The sequence below is a fragment of the Ptiloglossa arizonensis genome, chromosome 6 (genome assembly GCF_051014685.1).
Source record: "Ptiloglossa arizonensis isolate GNS036 chromosome 6, iyPtiAriz1_principal, whole genome shotgun sequence".
In the NCBI taxonomy this organism is placed as follows: Eukaryota; Metazoa; Arthropoda; class Insecta; order Hymenoptera; family Colletidae; genus Ptiloglossa; species Ptiloglossa arizonensis.
Window position 1 is genome coordinate 267,876 of NC_135053.1, and position 19,735 is coordinate 287,610.

Genomic DNA, 19,735 nt, shown 5'->3' on the forward strand with positions numbered 1-19,735 from the left:
GAGACTCCATTGTTCTTGAAAGTGAGTTTCCCTAATAACGCTAGAATTATTTAATGACCATGAACGCGAATTGTGTACGTTAAAAACATGTGCCTAATAAATTTTTAAACTCGACTCAATGTCAGTTATATGTGAGAAATCATCACCCTTTGCCGATTGTAGGTATCATGATTTTACGAACATCCTGTATAAGAACAAACGCAAGGGCAAGGCAAAGGCAAGGCAAGGGCAAGGCAAGGGGGCAAGGCAAGGGCAAGGCAAGGGGGCAAGGCAAGGGCAAGGCAAGGGGGCAAGGCAAGGGCAAGGCAAGGGGGCAAGGCAAGGGCAAGGCAAGGGCAAGGCAAGGCAAGGGCAAGGCAAGGGCAGTTAACTAGTTTCGAAAGTAATACATCGATTTTCACAAGATGGTGTTTATAAATCTTGCAAGTGTGATTAATTTGCTACAGACTGTAACACATTTCTCGAATTTAGCGCCGACTCCAGTGAATTATAAAGAAGGTGTTCCAAATTTTATTCTATATTTTCAACAGAGTACCTTAAACAGACTCGAGTGGGAGCGGAAAATTCTGACACTAAACAATTTTCAATTTCCTATAGAGGTAAATTTCTCAATTCAGCACAGTACATTGTATGATATACTAGAAGGAATCATGATAAGAAGCATCGAAGACGAATCATTTTCGGCCGAAGAAGATAACAGTTTAGAATTTCGAGAACCAAGAAAACTAAGAGTAGAAATTTTAGTTATTAGGTTGTTCGATAAGTTTTGTCGTTCGTTCCATTGTAAAAAAATACTATGACATTGCAACTTTGAAAAACTGTAAATATACGAATGAGTCGACAGATCTACTTCACACATGTTTACCAAACAGTAGTACCATTTTTAGAAAAATAAAATAATGAAACTAATAGCTCCATTTCTTATCGAATGACAAAACTTATCGAACAACCTGTTACATTATCTTACGATATTACGCGTACGGAATTTATAGAAGAAAGGAGTTCTGTGTTCCAGAAGAAAAAGGTAAGACCGATTTTGAGTACAAAGGAAAGCAGAATATTGGAAAAATGGACAAAGTAAGCACAAATTTCTTAACCTGGTTCGAAATCATTTTCGAAGCGTTTCGTTTTCAACATACGAAAAATGTATGTACTAGCTGGTGACACGTGAGGAGATAAATTGTTGTATATTGTATTACGTTCTTTCAAAGTTCATCGATGGTATTGACAGAGGATCAAGAATCCATGATATTGGTCTTCGAAGATGGACATTAAAAGCGAAAGAAAATATCGATTGGTCAATATTTAAAGCAGGATGGTGGGAAATATTTAATTTGAAAAATGTATACGGCATTGTTTCGCACGAAATGACAAAATTCATAGCCTGTAAAGACAAAGTGCTTAAACTTAATTACATGTGGCAATCGATAATTTCATTGCAATTGCAAAACCAAATATTAATAATTATCGAGTGGAAAATACGAGTATATTCAACTCCGACGAAAGTGATTTCAATGTAGAGTTATATTTCGATCGAACATTAATTGTAAAAGTATGAGTAGAAATAACGATTGCTGTCATACAAGTTGTATTTTCGACCATTCGAATTTGTACAAATCAACCTACTGTATCTGTAGACGAATAACTATTTCGTTTTAAGAGTACAAGAAAATTTATTCAGGCCATCTAAAGTTTCTGATTCTGCTTCGAAGTCTGTCAAATTTACCGCCGATCGTTATAAAATTTAGTTTACGCAAATATATTTACCACATGTGGAACCTTGAAGCGCATTGTTATTAAATTCTTGACGCAGATATATGCAAATATTTTACAACTTGTTTCTCTAGAAAGAGAAGTGAATTATAAAGTTACGATCTTTGATGCATAATCAGCTTTTTTGCCTAAATTCAAAAATATTTTTAAAATTGAATATTTAAACGAGAGTCCGTTTCATTATGAAAATTTAGAAGAGAGATCATTAGAAAAATTTAGTTTTATAAAAAAGGATATGGAAATTTATCGGTTCTATGTATCTAGAAAATTTGCAAGTCAAGTTTACCAAGTCTTAGTTATAATTTGAAAATTTCGTATCTGCGAGCTACCACAAATACAAGTGTCGTAGCAAATCTATACAAAAGTCTTTAATTTAAAAAATAGCGACAAAGTAACATCTCCATCGTAAATTCAATTAGTTTACAAATTTCTAGTAACATTGTTTAAAATAACTTTATTTTAAATTCTATGTATCGTGTATTCTTTTACAGCCAATGAAAATTCACTGTGAACAAAGTACAGAATAAAATACGAAAAGCAGCAAACGGAAGTGAAACTGCTGCGGAAGTCCAGAGATTGTACGAAGAAGTCTCGACCTCTAATTGTTAACCACAACGACGCGAGTAGGTACGGACAATCAAATAACTACGTAACCATTCTTGAATATCCCCTTTAAAGCTAGCTTCGTGCAGTTTAGGAATTGGAATTTTGCAACCGACTGTAACGAAGGCATCCCATCTGTACTGGAATATTATTTTCGTGTATCGCGTAACGCAATTCGAGAAATCATGGATTCGCGGTCTGAAAGCAGAAATTAATCTGCCAGCTAAGTTACGATTTGCTCGAATTATTTCTCGAAATTATTCCGTTCCCCGTGGACCAAACTCGTGGTTAAGCTCCGCCTCGGTCACCGGCTTGATGTAATCAAATTGGACATTTGCATAATGCAAATTCGACCAACTAGAAAAACACCGAGCGTTGAAATTTCATGGGAACGCGAACGTATGAGCGAAGTAGATTCATCGTCTATCCGCGAACGTGTCTGCGTTCAATGGAAGAAACACGTAGGACGTCCGATCTAACCGTGACGATCAAAGAGGAAAAGATCCTCTTTGGAGAGGTTTGTCGGAATAAAGAATTGACCGTCTCCATTGGATTCGCGTTTTGAGCTCTACGTTGACAATGTAACGGTTTAGGTTGTTGATTCGAGTACTCTTGGCACTGTTTATTTGTCTGTGTGTTCGCGCATATACGTCCATGCGTTTCAGAGAAATTATTTTCAGTAAATCTGAACGGTCAGTGACTTCACGGAAGAGGAAGTAATCCCGCCGGGCGTTTAATAATTTCCGAGGAGCTTTCAGCACGTAAAATGCTGTTATATGTCGGATAGGTGAATGGTATGGGGGCTGATCGATTTAATTCACGATATTTTGAATAATAATTAGTTTCCATATTTTCTATTATTATTTACAAGTATTTTTCCACATTATGTACCGTGGGGAACCGAGCAGTTTACTCCGTGGAATGAAGTGCGAATTGTATTGTGTCAGATGTTTTAATTGATCGTCGAAGACCTATGATTGAACGAAAATTTTTCAATATTAGATTCCCTTTAATCCAAGAGTCTTTTTTCCATTTACCAGCTATACAAGTTTCTTATTATTTGAAACTTCGGCAAGTTTCGTTTGGGTTGCTGGTTAATCATTAGAATTCTAATAAGACGTTTTCTACGTTTGTAGGAATATTTTATAATTATTTAACCATTAAATGGAAATTGCATAATGCTAATGTCTCGTGTACGCATACAACACGCTCGGTCGTGTGATTCTATAAGCCGCGTTCGCCGGAGGGTTAATCTTGTTCCAGTAATTCTGGATTCCTGGTCGCTTTTCCAATTTCTTGTTAGGAATAATGGTACTAATTATGGTTGTTGTTAAACGAGGAATACATAAAATAAGTATTCGGTGCGTGAAAAAATTTGTGGAAACATATTGTATTTTAAGCAGATAGATATTAATAAACTTCATCAAATAAGTAAGTGTTCGGTGTGTGAAAAATTTGTGGAAATGTATTGTATTTCATGCAGATAGATATTAAGAAATTTCATTATTTATTTCGACTTTAATTTACTAATGAGTAAGCATGTTTCAAGTTTTTCAATTTCGTAAGAATATTTCTTCCTGTGTTTCTACGGCTAGAATTTATTTATTTTTCTTTTTTAAAATCAAATCCATTCTTTTGAACACCCTGCACGAGTAACTGTTGTGTACACATATACGTTGTTACGTGTTCTATCTAAGTCAGTGGCAACGCACTCGAGCTTCTGTGATAAATGTAATTTACTTTCAGGGGAAATTCTCTTGTCACATCATCGTTGGAAGTCTCTATTTATCGTATCGGATCAAATTACTTACTGGTCATTTTGATTTGTTTGCTAGCTCTCCAATAAGTGTTTTAAAAATTATGTTGCTATGTTTGGAAATGCGTCCTTGATCATTCTTCGGATTTCTTAGAATTGTCTGGTCCTGGCGACACAAATGTAATGTAATAATAATTGAGAGAAAGAATGAAGATTGGAAAAAAGTGGAATGTATGTAGCAATCTACCTAATGATGATAGTCAAATACTAGAATTTAGCAATATTGAAGCTATTAGCAATATTAAAAGCTCCACTAATAGAGTAGGGCAAAGTAGGGTAAAGTAGAACGAGTGAGTCGAGTGGAACACCAATATCTTAGGTAAGTAAGAACTGGGAATCGAATCTGTATCATATGATAGGAAATTAAACGATCGTCAAACTATTTCGTTACTAATTATAGTCCAGTGTGGACGTTTTCTTGAGAGTATTAAAGTGCGGAATGTTTGTACCTTAAAAGTTTTAATGTAAGGGTGGTGTGATAATTATCTTTTTCAACTTGTTTATTAAGGAATCATTACGGTTCTTATACTGCAATTGTTCGTAATGACGAACTCTGTACCCCGAGTTGCAGTAAAAATATTAAATTGTTTGTAAAAGTATCTCATGTGTGGGTTAAAGTGGAACACCTATATGTAAATAAAAATCAGTGTTTTTGTTAAATACGGCAGGCACCGTCAAATATTAATATAAAAATTTTTGAGAACATGACAATGAGCGGTACTTATTTTGTTAATTGCAAGGATTAGGTCCATGAAGGCTGCACTAGCGCAGAAAAAGAGGATGAGATCTCTAGATTTGATTTAAATTAATACTTCCCTTATTACACTTTTCGTTATACATATTATTCACATTATTATTTTATACAAATTTTCATAATTTCTTTTCTTTTCTATATTATTATTATATACAAATTTGAATTTTCACTGTAAAAAAATAAAGATTTTATATTTTGCAAACTATGAGACCCTGCCGTGAGAGAAAAATTACAAAAAGTTTAATATTCTTGAAGTAGCTCGATAAACTTCTTTCGATTTATGATTCCAAAGAATCAATTTTTTTTCACTTATTCAATTAACAGTAATCTTCGCAGTTCTTCGAAATATCCGAATTAGTTCCATAAAAAAAATTACTTCTTTCGAATTTTGAGTATCTCTACATATACAAAATTAACCAGAAGTGTTCTTCCTGAATGCTCGTGACAAGAGTTAAATATTACATTATAAGAAACACGAAACAACTTGCCTTTGTATATTATGAAGATATTGTCGTGACGTGCGGTGCGCAAATAATAGTTGCTTTGGAGCAACTCGGTGAAAGATGTTTTCCGATATCGCTCCACTTCACATTGTGAAATTAATTGCAACTGAATGTTGAATTAAATCAGTCGAATTTGAATATGAATAACTTTAATACAAATAGATTGGTAATAGGTTGGAATGTTATACAAATTGACAGCGGTATTGGTCGATACGTTGTTGTTGGTCAAATCTTCTAGTTTCAAGTCTCTATGCTCTTTATAGAACACTGTAGTGACCAATGGGCGCACTAATTAGCTATTACCATTTTTCTCGTACGAAAAATGCTTACTTTATGAGTCTCTCCTAGCTCGTGCAAGTTTGACTCCTGTTACTTGAATTACCTCGCCCAATATATTTCGGGTCGGCATTGTTTAAAGATTTTTGGAATCTACTAAAGTGCGTTATTGAAGCTATCAAAGTAATCGCACATTTCGGCTCTGAACACCTCACTGCCTCTAAAGACCTTATTTTCTATTGTTACGTCGTAACAGATATTGAAAATAAGAACCAGGGATATTTTTTCAAGAAATTAACAACTTGTTTAAATATTTACTTCAAATATAAATTATTTATCTGTAAATCACCTCAATAGATTTTACAGTTAATGCGTCCCTTTTGCAAAATTATAATTTTTTTGTTTATTATTGAATATTAATCATTTAAGTTTTTATGTGGTCGATATCCATCGACCAGTGTTAGATGTTATTTGAATAAATGCCTTTTTGTGATAAAAGTTTTCTTTTTTACTTTCAATTAACATTTACTTCAAAACACAGAAGTTAGTTATCTATTCATAATTAGCAACAATAAATAATAATTATTTATTTTTTTGTTGACCACGATATTAAATTACAATGCTTAAAAAAATATGCCACAACATAAAGAAATTATTCTTTTATGTGGCTATAATGAAATATTTATCGAGGTTCCATCTACTTGTTTCGGGTAATTTAATTAAAGAAAACGCAGTCTTTAAAAAGAAATTAAATAATTTAATTTAATAACGTACATATAAATAGCAAGAGAAAGTTTGTTACAGTTTTACTGCTCCACTTTCAATTTTTTCTATATGATATTATTCAGGATTATATAGTACTATTAGTTTCTGATATTATTTGTTTGTATGCATTCAATAAATATACTAAAGATCACATTTTATTTTATTATATTTCACTTTCTTTCGCAGGAAAATATTTATTTTTGAATCATTTATTACTTTAGAAAATAATGAACTAAATTTCTCATTTTCGAACTATTTCCCTCGCCTATTTTCAAAGTGATATAAAACAATTTTAATTGTTCCATCCATCAATTTCTAATATAATGAAATTTTATTTAACGAATACTGTATGCTAAATAATATTTTCATTACAAATAAAAGTGACTTACAAACTATGACTTAGAGATTTATTGTTGAATTCTTATCCACGACTTATTATTTATTTGTTATTCGCAATTTATATTTATAGTTATATATAAATTAAAATATTTATTCGATAATAGAGTGAATCACTCATTGTTCGTAAACATTGAAAGAAACGGATTCAATTTTTTTATCTTATAAGAATTTACTCAATATTGTATCGATGTAATGTTCCATGTAACATATTCTGACAGTGTGATCAAAAGCCAGCATCGCACGACAATCAGACGTGAGACGGTATTCCGTCTAAATCCGCTAATTATCTGTACCTATTGTCCATTGACAATGAAACTCAGTTCTTAATTAAATTCCATTTGCAGAAGTACATAAGGTTTCGTTCGCGTTGTTCGGCGAAGGCTTTCAGTTAATGATCATGCACGTTGCTTCAACGAAAGCCGTAATGATACCGGCGCCTGCGTGGTTCGGTAAAACAACGTAATAGAGAAAACATTGAAGGTGTAGCGAAAGAGAAAGAAGCAGCTCGTGCCCCACCAACAAGTCGGTGGCGTGAGCGACCCGCGCATGCGCACTCGGCGCACGCCTTTAAAGTTTCGTACCGCCAAAACGCATTCCCATGAGTCAGTCGTGCCCAGCCGGTCGCGTAGTACGGATTGTAAAGGACGAGTATATCGATTGGTCGTGAGTTAACCGTTTACTGTGCAGACAAACGTGCGTGTGACGCGTTCATTGCTTTCTACACTCCTTTCGAGGAGACACGGTTACTTTGGATTGACTAACGTTCGTGTTGAAAGAACAGCCGATTACTAGTGCACGAATTCATTTCGCACTGCGATTTGTCTAGTGAAGAGAATCTGTGAAAGATTTCGAGGGACTTTAGAAATGAGAAATCTTATGGAGAAACAGCTGTCCTGGCTTGCTCTGCTTATGACTGCATTCTACTCTTGTGAGTAATTTTACTTTGTTTTAATACCCTTATGTCTTTCATAGTTCGTCGTTTTCCATGTGGATATCGAAGCATCAAATTTACTCGATTCTTGATTCGATAAATTTGAATTTAATAAAACGAAGTACTTTTTATTTGGAATTATAACGATATTGGAAGTGATGGAAATACAAATTCCTCAAAATGAAAGTAATATTTAGAGGTTAGATTGATGCTTTCAAATGCATAGATGGAAATACTAGACGAACGGCAGTAGGAGCATCAGTGTTCTATTTTTAGTTATTTTTGGTTTATTCTTGGCATGTTTCGCAATAATGTTTTTAATATTTAAGTGTTAGATCTCGTGAGATAACCTCGAGAGTTTTCTTGACCGCGTAAATTTGCTTTTCTCTGGCGTCTCAGTGATTAACTGACCTATCATTATTCATTTGACCTTGTTTTCATTCAATCAGTTGTATCTCGTGCCTAACTTTGTAATACGTAAACAATCCGGTTTAGGATTTTCAACATCGTACGATTATCGTATACGTTAACTATTTCAAAATATGTATTACGTTTGCGACTCACGACTTACGACTCCTCCTACGCTGTGTTACTGTTTTAAATGTATCACGACCACTGTGAAATATCAACAAACAAGAATCGTTGCAAATAACGCGACCAGTGTTATTTTTGATCCCGTGTTTTATTGGTCAATTAAACGGAATATGGGTGTAATTCTAATCGGTTCTGTGCCATATGTTGCTATGTGCAGTTATGATGTGCATTCATTTATTAGCGTCATTTGTCCTGTAAAACGTTGAAAAAAATTGATTTCATAACGTAATAGATTGTCGTTATCGCAGATAAATAATTGATTGCGTTGCGAAATTCTAGAATAGTCGTTTGAGAACAAGAGCGTGCGATGGGTAGATTTTCTTGCGATGCGATACTAAAATAGCGCGATGCTTACCACGTGGGTGAGTCTCTCCGTTACATCGTACGAGATGACGTCGCGGCCGCTGATTGGCTAGCCGGATGGGCGTGCGCCTGGCCTTACCTTACCAACGTATAGCGATGGGACTGACCCGAGGCTTGGAATGTTCGAACAATTCGACTGCCAAGCGTTTTTCGCAGAATAAAACGGACAAAACTGTCGCACGTTAGTGACAGTTACTTGAGAAAACGTTATTGAACTTGCAATGTGAAATTTAAAACTTTTTTGCAGAATCGTGAATTTATAATGTAGATTGTAATATAATTTTTCCAACGAAATAACAAAATTTTAGTTCATAATCGCAAACTTTTAGAACTAAATTCTAAAAGTTTTGGAAAAATATGCGTGCTTATCAAATAATTCGTTTTTATTTTTTGTTTTTAAATATACAAATTAATTTTTTTATACGAAATATTAAAATGTAGTTGAAACATACGCATACAAAGTACATCGACAATAACATATGTGTAACTTAGACATATTAAACATGAAGAATGTAATAAATTCAAATACTGTAAATACTATCAATATAATATTTATTTTATGGCTAATCATTCAAGATTATGCACTATGAATATTTGTTCATAGCTAGTTCATATTAATATTTAAATGTACAAATAGTTTAAATGCCATTACAGTACTTCCTATTCGACATCAGTGTCGTTGAACACACATTCTTCTAACATACGAGTAATTTTCGTATAAATTAATTTCATGTTCAGATTGAACTAATGACGTCAGCTTTCGTACGAATAAATTAATTTTCAAAATAACGACGCCAGCTATCGAAGGTACTTTTACATTGTGAGAGAATAAATTAAGTAATATGATCTCCATGTATTAACTCCATCCGGTACTTCGAATTGATACAGATAGCCTACTTGGAAGTAGAAAATATAAATCGGACCACAAAAGATTAACCGCAACGATCTGCTCTAATCGGACTCGGTCCCGTCACTATTGGCTTAGACGAGCTCGCGTACGAAATAGCGCGTCAAGGATATCTTGAATCGGCGACGAAGAGGGTCGCATTCAGGCTTCAAAAACATTCACGGGTTCTTTTTCTCTGTCGGCCGTTCCCTCACGAGGAGAGCCGGTTTCTTGCGGCGCATTCCACCGGGTTTAAGTTCTCCTTTCGTAACCGGCTGCGTCTGTACGCGCGCAGCCAAGATAGACGGACGTCCGGTCATCAGTCTCTTTCTCCTTCCGCAGGGACTCGCTATTTGTGGAATGCGAAATGGCATCACGCGATTTTCAGACTCGTTTCTCCCGTCACACTTGCTTTTCCATGATACGATTACCCCGATGATGACGTTCACTGTGCGTTTTTACCGCATTCTTTAAAAAAGGTATAGTCGAATTACCATAGAAATGTTTGCAATTCCTAATCCGTTGGCTGCTAGACCGAAAAGTTTCCTGCGAGATCAGAATTTTGGTTTACGAACAATCGAAAACCATTTATTTTCTATCGAGATTTATTTTCTCTACAGCGAAAAATCGAGTTACCTGTGTATTTGTGTGTAACGTGGTGCCAATGTGTGTAAGCGGGTGTGCGTGTTCTACCTGTATATGGAAAAATGAGGCGTATTTGCAATTTCGTAATATGAAAACTATTTTAAGGTATTACTTTGAAAAATCAAATTATATACTTTTTTTTTTCACAGTAAAATATCTTATAGTTAGCTATTACAAATACATATCGTTGTTTTGAGTAGATGTAACAGAATTTTGGTGATACATATTATTAATTAATTACATCAAGTTTAGGTAGATTACTCTCTCCTAAATCAGGAAAATATTAATCAGTTAACATTCTATCTAAAATATTAATCACGGACATTTAAAATGATCAGACGTACTGATTTAAAATTTACCCTGGATATTGTACCGATTCAGTAAACTTAAATTAAATGTAAATGCATGGCAAAATTATCCATTACTTGTACAGTCAATTTAATAATAAGACCTTTGCGAGAATCATTGTAGCGGATAATTACTGCGTCGATCAAATTTTCGTTTTCTATTTTTACTCGAATCAATGTTAATTTGAAAAAAAAATGGAAGTATTGATCGTCATAGTCTCGTTTCTGTGTGCATAGGTCAAATGTACACATATACTTGAATCACGTTCTTTATGTAGAATATTTTGCGTAATTCACTGGTTCTACGAGTTCGAGCACGAGTCGTTTAACTTGTAACTGGTAAGACACTCTTTATAAAAAATAGTATCCTGGTGTATACTTCGAAAGATTTCTTTGAAAGCACTGTATAATTCTATTCATTCTACAGTGAACTTTGAAGATCAAAGAAAGCGTTAACCAATTAAAAAAGAACGAACATTCGAGACTCTGTATATTCGTACAACTGCTTCAAACTACTTTTTACAATCTTCTTATTTCGATTGTACTATTTTCAGTTTTCTCGGATTCGTTACACTTTTCACGTTTTCAATGCACCGATTCAATTCGTCTACCTCGAGAAACTATTTCTCTCCCGATACATTACTGAATTATTTTCTGTCTTTCTTGAAAGAGAACTATATAAAAAGTAGTCAAATATCGTTAACAAGAATAACCAGAATTCTTTTGACCATAGCAGGACAAGGATTAAGCGAACTGCGTAGATGTAATCATGTTGAGAGGTTCTCTGGTAAACCGTTCATCACGTAAGACATTGGGATAGGTCAGCGCACCTGGACGAGTCTTCCGTGTTTTATCCGACCACTGATGTCCGACTTTATCTTTACTTTGAATCTCCGAAGCTTTCGAGCTGTTGAAATTTCGGATCTTCTCGATTATATCTATAAATAAAGATGAACGAAGGTCGTTTATTTGTTACTTCAGAAATGATCCTCACGGTCTAGGCGGGCATGCCGTACATTCTTTTCTTTATTTCCAGCGACTTTTCGTTTACGATCGACCGATTCGCAATCAACGCGCATCGAGTATTCCCCTGCGAATATGGAAAACAATAAAGTCGAAACTGCGCGCAGTATTCGATCTCTTGATTTCGATGTGCACCAATTGTGTATCGCTGTTTCTGTATTCCGATTTCCGTTTCCCTCTTTTTTTTTTTCGACTGATCAGAAATTTTGATTCCTATGGCTGGATAAACCCTCCGAGGACTTTGGTCTGGAGTTTCAATGTTATTTATACAGCGAACAATTTTGTTGAATTTTGAATTACGGCAGATGGAAAGGAAAGTAACGTTTTATCTAATTAATTTAACACTCTCGTAAATCTAAATGTCCCATTGGTGAACCCCTGAGAGTGCATGAAATTCAATCGTTTAAAGTCTGACCCGCTAGACGGGCGTTAAAATTACCCACATAATTCTTTCAGAACGTCGTATCTAAATGGTTATAATAGTCGTTTACTTTGAACTTTAGTAGTCTATCTTCCGAGTAATATTGAACTTTGAATCAACCCCAAAAAATGATCAAAAAATTGAGAACTTTTTTATAAGCTGTTCTCTCCGATTATTTTCCACTTTATACCTTCGTTAGAAGTTAATCCAGAATTGACGTCATATTAACGGAGTTAGGTTGCAGAACAACTATATCCGCTAAGTCTCATCTTTTCATCTTGTGTTCGCAGAATGCTACGTTTATATACTTTATTCTGCTTTTGTTGTTCCGTGTCAATAGAGTGGATAAACTCGTTAAAAGGAAGTAAAGTGTACGGTTACGTCTGTTTTCTCTATCTAGGTCAAATTGTTACGTAACTATTGTTTTCGTCCCACCGATTCAGGATTTAAACTATCTAGGTATCCTTTATCTCGATTATATTGGCCGATTGATATCGTCGATAAATAATATTTATTTATTTCTATTCAGATTTTTTAACGCAAAAATTGTTCATTGGTAGACTGTTCTCATACGATGTTTCCACGTTTTACAGCAGGTCGTGACGAATCCTAGCTACATATTTCATCCGAACACAGATTTTGTAATTGACTCGGAATTTCGAATGTAACTCGAGCACTTCGAAGGAAAATTGCGCGACCAGGATAGTATTGGCACGCGAAAAGCAGGGTCGCTCGTTGCCGCAGGGTCATGCTTCTGTTTCGTCGACGATATCGTTGACGAGAGCCAAGAACGACGAGGAGACTTGTTCAGATGTTGGTCATTTTACTTATGAGTGACGGTAACTTATATTTCTTGCGAAGGACATAACAACTAGACAATGATTTTGCAGATCCTCGAAAGTCAGACAACGTGTTTCATTGGAGTAAAAGTTTTGGAATTCTATCTGACCGAAGTGGTTGAGAAAAATTGAACATTTCTCTTTGATTACTTTATTGTTTTATCGTTTAAGATTCTTTTTCTAGATAAGTAATTCGTTTTATTCGATGAGTTATTGTTTGCTGTTGAGGGTGGATTCTAGAAAGTGTTGGAGACAAGTTACTTTCATCTGTATTACTATCGATAGTGAGAAAATTTGTTTATATCGCAGAGACGCTATATATGATAAATAGTACGGCAGTAATAATAGTAACAACAATAGCAATTACGATTTTTGTTACATCTTATAGAAAACGTATAATATACAAAATGAAGGTGCACTCAATTCTAATCTACAATTGTACAGAGAGACAAAAGATGAAAAAAAAAATAGAAATAATTACAATAATAAGAAACGAATAAATATACAAAGAGGAAAAGGAAAAAAGAAAAGTGTGTCAGAAATAAGAACATAAATCTGTGAACTGAAGATTCACGAACAGATGTGTTTACAGAAAGTTAGATTAAAATATAAAGAGGAATAATTCCGGATGAAGGTTTCAGCCGTGTGTTTAAAGGGAAGAATAGTGAGTAGTGAGCAAGGTATGCACAGGTAAGAGATTGAAATATCAAGGTGCAGCATATTGAGAAGGAACCAGAGAATTTGGTAGAATGAAAGTCAGGAATGGACAGAAGGTATTCGACTCGCGTCCTGTAGGAGCTGATGGCATGAAATTCAGAGTTAAGGTGTATTTTGTTGCATAGATACAAAAGTCCGTCAGAGTGTTGGACTTTATAATGTAATAAGATTTCACTAATCTAACGAGGTCTCTCGTTGTCTGACTTACAAGCAAGTTAGGTATACATTGTGCTGGTTTGCTGGTTTTTAAGTACTGCTGCAATTACAGCTACAAACATTTCGAGAGAAAAAGTAATTAAAGTCAAAGTAGAACGTAAAGTTCAAAAAAATTTGTATTCGAATGCACGTGATAAATTTTATACCAATGTACGGTGTTGGAATTTTCTTACGTTCTCCATCAATGAAATTCGCGCATTCGAATAATCGTTGATTACATTTACACGTGGTTAACGATACAAATGATTTTTTTGTAAAATTTGATGTCTCAAGCTTGCCACGTTTAATGAATTTAAGTATGTAAAGCTCAGAGTATTACATTGATATCTAGAGAGAGAAAAAGATAGATCAAATCGCAATTTTTATAATATACACGAGATGAAATAGTGCCAAATATTTTCAATGTTAATTATGTAAAGGCAATTTTGGTACTGTGACGATAGGAATAACATTTCATTTTATTTCATAGAACGTTTTTTTTTTTTTTTGAAATTTCCATTCAAATACTGCTGACATACTCATCTGTGACAACGGTCGTTGACTGTGTCAATTTTTTGAAGATTCGATTCTATAACGAGACATTATTTTTCACGAACGGATTGCAATTTGCTCGATCAAAGGTCAACCGGTGCGCGGTTCCAGTGCACGCACGAGAGCGTTATCATCTTCATTATTGTAGTCGTTAAATACATGCTGGCGCGTTTCGAAGTATTCGGCTGACGCGGAACTGACAACGCACGATGACAGCGTTATTGTCGTCGTTTTGTCTACCGCGGCGAAGATAACAGACGTCGGCTGCACGCCGGACATTATCGCTGACCTGCACGGCGAGACTCGTGACCGACATTACAGCGTTCGATTAATGAGGTCATCGATTTTGATTATATTTGATTATTTAATAAGGTGACGATGTTTCCACAATTTAAAAATATACCGGTACCGATGCATCCGTGTACGTTTAATTTTTAAATTATTTAAATTATATGCAACACGGTGGTAATTTCGAAGAGGTTAATTCTTCTATCAAGTTTTTAATTTACAAGCTTTTGTGCTCTATAGTAATAACCGGATAACTGAAATAATTCGACTCGGAATAATTGAAATGAAAACATCTTTATTGTTTAAACTCCAGCGAGCAACAGCTGCGAAAATAAAAACGAGATAATCGAACTTGACGAAACGATAACGCTTGCATTATAATGTAGTGGTTACTAAATGCATCTTCGAATTATTTTTGAAAAGTTTACATCTACGTATAATTAAAATTAATCCGAATAAGGTCTCGTTTTCATCGAAAAAATACACTAATCCATCTAACACTCTCATAAGGATAACAGTGATAAATAAAAACGTTTTTAGTTTGCGTTAGTGGTTGTTATATTCGTATACGTGCGGTTATCGTTTCGAAATTCGGCCATTGAGGGCATGTAACAAGAGATGACTACTGATGTATTTTATTCACTCTCCTTATTTGATAATTCGTACATGGTTGGATCTCAGCTCGAGATTCAAATGGTCGATTCCTAAAAGCTCAAAATTTACTTACTCTAGATAAATGAAATCCAGTGGATTCAATTTTGCTTCAGTTATTTGGCCAATACTAGGGTATCGTATCTTATTTATGCTCCTTGTTGGGCAGTATAGACGAATCTTTGTCCAAATTAAAAAAACGGTTCCTTTCCTGAATAATTGTATCAATTAAATGTATACGGATTGCTAAATTTTGATTTTCGATTCTACTTATTTTCAGAATCGGTCACTTTGTACATACAAAGGAATGATTTTTAAACAGCTAGTTGCTAAGTTTTTATACGATTCGTTAAACAAACATATTTCCTCTTCTCGTAAAGATTGCAAGACAGTTGCAATTCATTATGAACGGTACTACATAATTTTATCGAGATAGTTTTTTTTTTAATTAATAAACCAATTCTTGTTAGCTTTTTGTTAATCGTAGAGTACAGTTTGAGATTCGTAATAGGCTCATTGAAGCGCGTTGGAGAGTATAATTTTAATCTTTAATTAAACGTAATCGCACATGTAAATATGTTCTCTTACGTCAATGTTGTTACTATTGATCTGCAGTTACTCATTCGATTCCTTAATAGGATGCTTGGTTTTATGATTTCGTGTCAATTTTTGTTAACGAGCACGAACAAAATTGTAAACGGTACAGTTAAATGAAAGTAAAATTATAATTATGAATCATAGACCTGTTATAAATTTTTGTTTGGTGTGTGTTCTCGATAGACGCTTTTCCAGTTTGGTATTTTTATTTCGATAACAAATATCAGGCACATTTTGCGATTATTATACACGACTGTGTTTTAAACTAAATATTTTCATTAATGCGGTTCTCGGTATCAACGATTGCACGTTTTCAATTCGATCGACAGCAATTCCATCTGTTCATTGTTTTATGCTCATTAACATGGCGCTGGCAAGACAATCAAGAGCTCCGTTGTTTACGGGCAGCATTTCCTCGATTGTTATATTTCAAGTTGTTTTCCGCAGCGCGTTTATTGACTTGTGCTTTTCATTCGTTTCGCGAGCGATAAATTAAACACTCGATTTCGTTGACTCTATATCATTTTTCAAACAGCACCGATGCAGAGATTGGACCAATTTATGAAAGATCCATTTGTTTATAATATAAAATTTCATCGGATGGTGTAATTTCTTTGTGTAAATACGATAGTTCTATTTGCCATCGGTAACGATGTTCCACAAATGAATTGCTTACGTACTTCATCCTGGTTGATCTTTCGATGAAACAACCGTTTTAAAGGGAGAATAAACGATTTATGATGGATAACAGTATTATCTTACACGTAACCATATTTCCATTCATTTCGTAATTAGCGTTGTGTTTGTTTTTTCGTTGAAAAAGTTATTACGTTTTATTGTTTAGTTCTTGGCCGATAAAAAAAATCAGATACAACAGACATTGTTTCCTATAAATTGGAGAGTTATATCATGATCGTTAAATATTTTAATAAACGATGTTCAAGTTCGGTTTACTGTTGTTCGCGAGAGATCATGTTCGACTCATAATTTCACCTTTCAAGAATTTAGTTACTTCTCAACTAGCTTCAAACGGTTACATATTTAAATAACATTTCGCAAGGAATTTTACAATTTTAAAATGAAAAAATGTTCATTATGGTATTGAAAGAACGTATGGTTATTAATAAATTTTAGTTCTTTTAACCTTCGAAGAAAGAAATCTCCCGTACATTGTAACAATTAGAATTTATGAGCTGTTGGTGCAATAATGCAATTTATGAATGGTACTATGTAAGTACCTTAACATGCAGTTCATTTTGTCGTTGCTTTTTCTTTTTTAAAATATGTCACGTCACGTAGCTACAGGAAGTATTAAGGATTGTCGTCGTTATAGATAGTAATGAAACTACTCATTCTTTTAAAATTGCTGTAATAAATTATGTTGAGCGTTTATCGTAGTAATTTTATGATAAATAATATTAATAAATATTATAATTTTTTTCTCATTCTATTTAGATTTTTGTAATTTTTAATTCGCGAGTGAGTTTGTACCTGTGAATACTACAAAGTGACGTCCAGAGGGCCGTTGTACGACATGTTACGATCCCAGACGGACCATTACGAGGTCATTAACAGATTTCATTAACCTAATGCACTTTCGTGTCCTCATCGGCGGTGTTGTTTGACTTGTAATTGAGCATGCAACGTTCGCTTGTAACCACGTGTATTATTATTGCGCTATCGGCACACATCGTTCCGGTCGCTTTAAAATAAAGGGACGTATCACTTTATAATTAAAAAGAAATTTATCCTATTTCTTGAATCATCCACAAAAAGTGTATTTTAATTTAGCGATGGAATATCAAGAACCTTCGAAAAATACAAAACATTTTTATCGTGATTTCATAAAATATATATAATTTTTCTATTATTAAATTATAAGCGATGGAATATCAAGAACCTTCGAAAAATACAAAACATTTTTATCGTGATTTCATAAAATATATATAACTTTTCTATTATTAAATTATAATAGATACGATTGGATGCTCTTGCATTTCTTCACGAAGTTATAAACACGAGTTCCGTACATTAGGGACACTTTTTAACCAAAGAACTTCGAGTATATAAATAGTTAAACGGAAGGGCACTTTAACGGTAATTGAGCATACATTTTGTTGAGGAAGATCTTTTAGAAGTGAAGATTATATTTCTGATTACAGAGTGATGTATCGTTTTAATTTGTAGCGTGTGCCAGGGTTTCTGATACTAAAAGAGATGAATTGCTCCATAATTTGCATTTTAAGTAATTTCCAGTTTTCCCCCTGTTTGTTGGTCTTATTGTATATCTCGTAAGTTCTCTGTAAGTTTGTCTCTTTTTCATAGATAAACGAGTTCAGAGTGGTTCGAATTATTGTCTTCCTGATAAAATAGATAACAGTTCATACGTAACACGAATGACGTATCTCGAGTAATCGTCTGTATTAAGATTGCTTCACTCGGACGATAACGGTCATTCATTGCCGCGCGTAGGATTTCATTGCACTGAAACATTTTCATACTGTTCTCATAGTTAACACCTCGCGAATAAGCTAATCAACCACCTAATTTTTTGCTCTCGTTAACTAAATAAGTCATTACAATTGTCACATGTTAAGTTTGAAACGAGCAACTTAGTATTCGAAGATACTGTTGCTTAAGTCAACCGTTAATAAGATGCATACTAGTTGAGTAATCAGCGTGTTCAACGCACTTGATAAAAGAAATCGTTCAAATACAAATGTCATAAAGTTATCGTAAAAAATGATTAATAAAATTGTATTAAAATCTCTTCACTGTTTTATCTTATAATTTGAATTACATAAGAGATAAAAGAATACTTCCGATGATACATAATTCGTTACGTGTGCTCTGTAATAGCAGTAAGTTCCATTATAGTCGGAACTATCAGTTTATTTGACATTGTTTTTTATGCCCAACTGATACATACATCGAGAAAATAGCCTAGGCAGGGTAATAAAAGATGACAAAGTAAAGATTTGAGACTATCGTTTTTTTAAAGATTTACAGAATTTTTTTCGTCAAAAGAAATTTGGTACACGGTCCGTTTTAATTAAAATATAAAAGTAAATTTTTCTACACATCGTGTAATTACAGTGAAAGGTACATAATATTGTTTACGAAATTCTACTACCTTCCATTGATTTTAAATTGAAAAGTCTATGAGTTTGACAAATTTAGTAAAAAATTGTAAAATTCTATTAAAATTTTTTTATTTGTTTCGTTAAATCTTTGTATATGTTTCGGTTAATTGAAATCATTTGTAGCGATTTCAATTCAAAATAATAATACTATCAACGTTTCACGTAATTGAGTAAATTAACAGAATGGACAGCAAATTCGATGATAATAAGGTTTCATTAATCTAATTAAATGACACGTTGCTTGTTTTACACAGTAACATGCGATTAACATGTTTGCGATACTACTGCAATTATTATATCTCATGTTTTGGGAAAATTCATAACAAAAAGTAAAAGATGTTCTGTATGTTATGTAGGCTAATCTTATATTTTAGGAACATAGATTGGTGTTACAGTTCTTTGTTAATGTAATTATGAGGAAGCTTGATAAATATTAGTTAAATGTACGTGGGGCTACTTTTATAAATAGTCTGTTGTAAAACTGAATCTCAACATTGCTTTCAGATTTTGTATCAATGTCTACAGTCTTTGTTAATGATTTCTTTGGTGATATTATAATTTGTAATAATTTTAAAACTGTCTAATTTTAAGAAATGGTAATGTTAAATTACATTTGCAAGATTTTTTATTTTACAGGCATATACGTTGAACATG

The 19,735-nt window shown here is 33.8% G+C and overlaps 1 protein-coding gene across 1 annotated transcript in view; it reads left to right on the forward strand.

The window, feature by feature from the left end:
• The first annotated feature begins 7,513 nt into the window (after positions 1 to 7,513).
• Positions 7,514 to 19,735, forward strand: part of LOC143148111 (uncharacterized) — a 72,210-nt gene continuing 59,988 nt past the window's right edge. Inside the window, exon 1 of the mRNA XM_076314039.1 lies at positions 7,514 to 7,817. Coding sequence (XP_076170154.1) covers positions 7,754 to 7,817 — 64 coding nt within the window. The 5' untranslated portion in view covers positions 7,514 to 7,753. The remainder of the gene's footprint in view (positions 7,818 to 19,735) is intronic.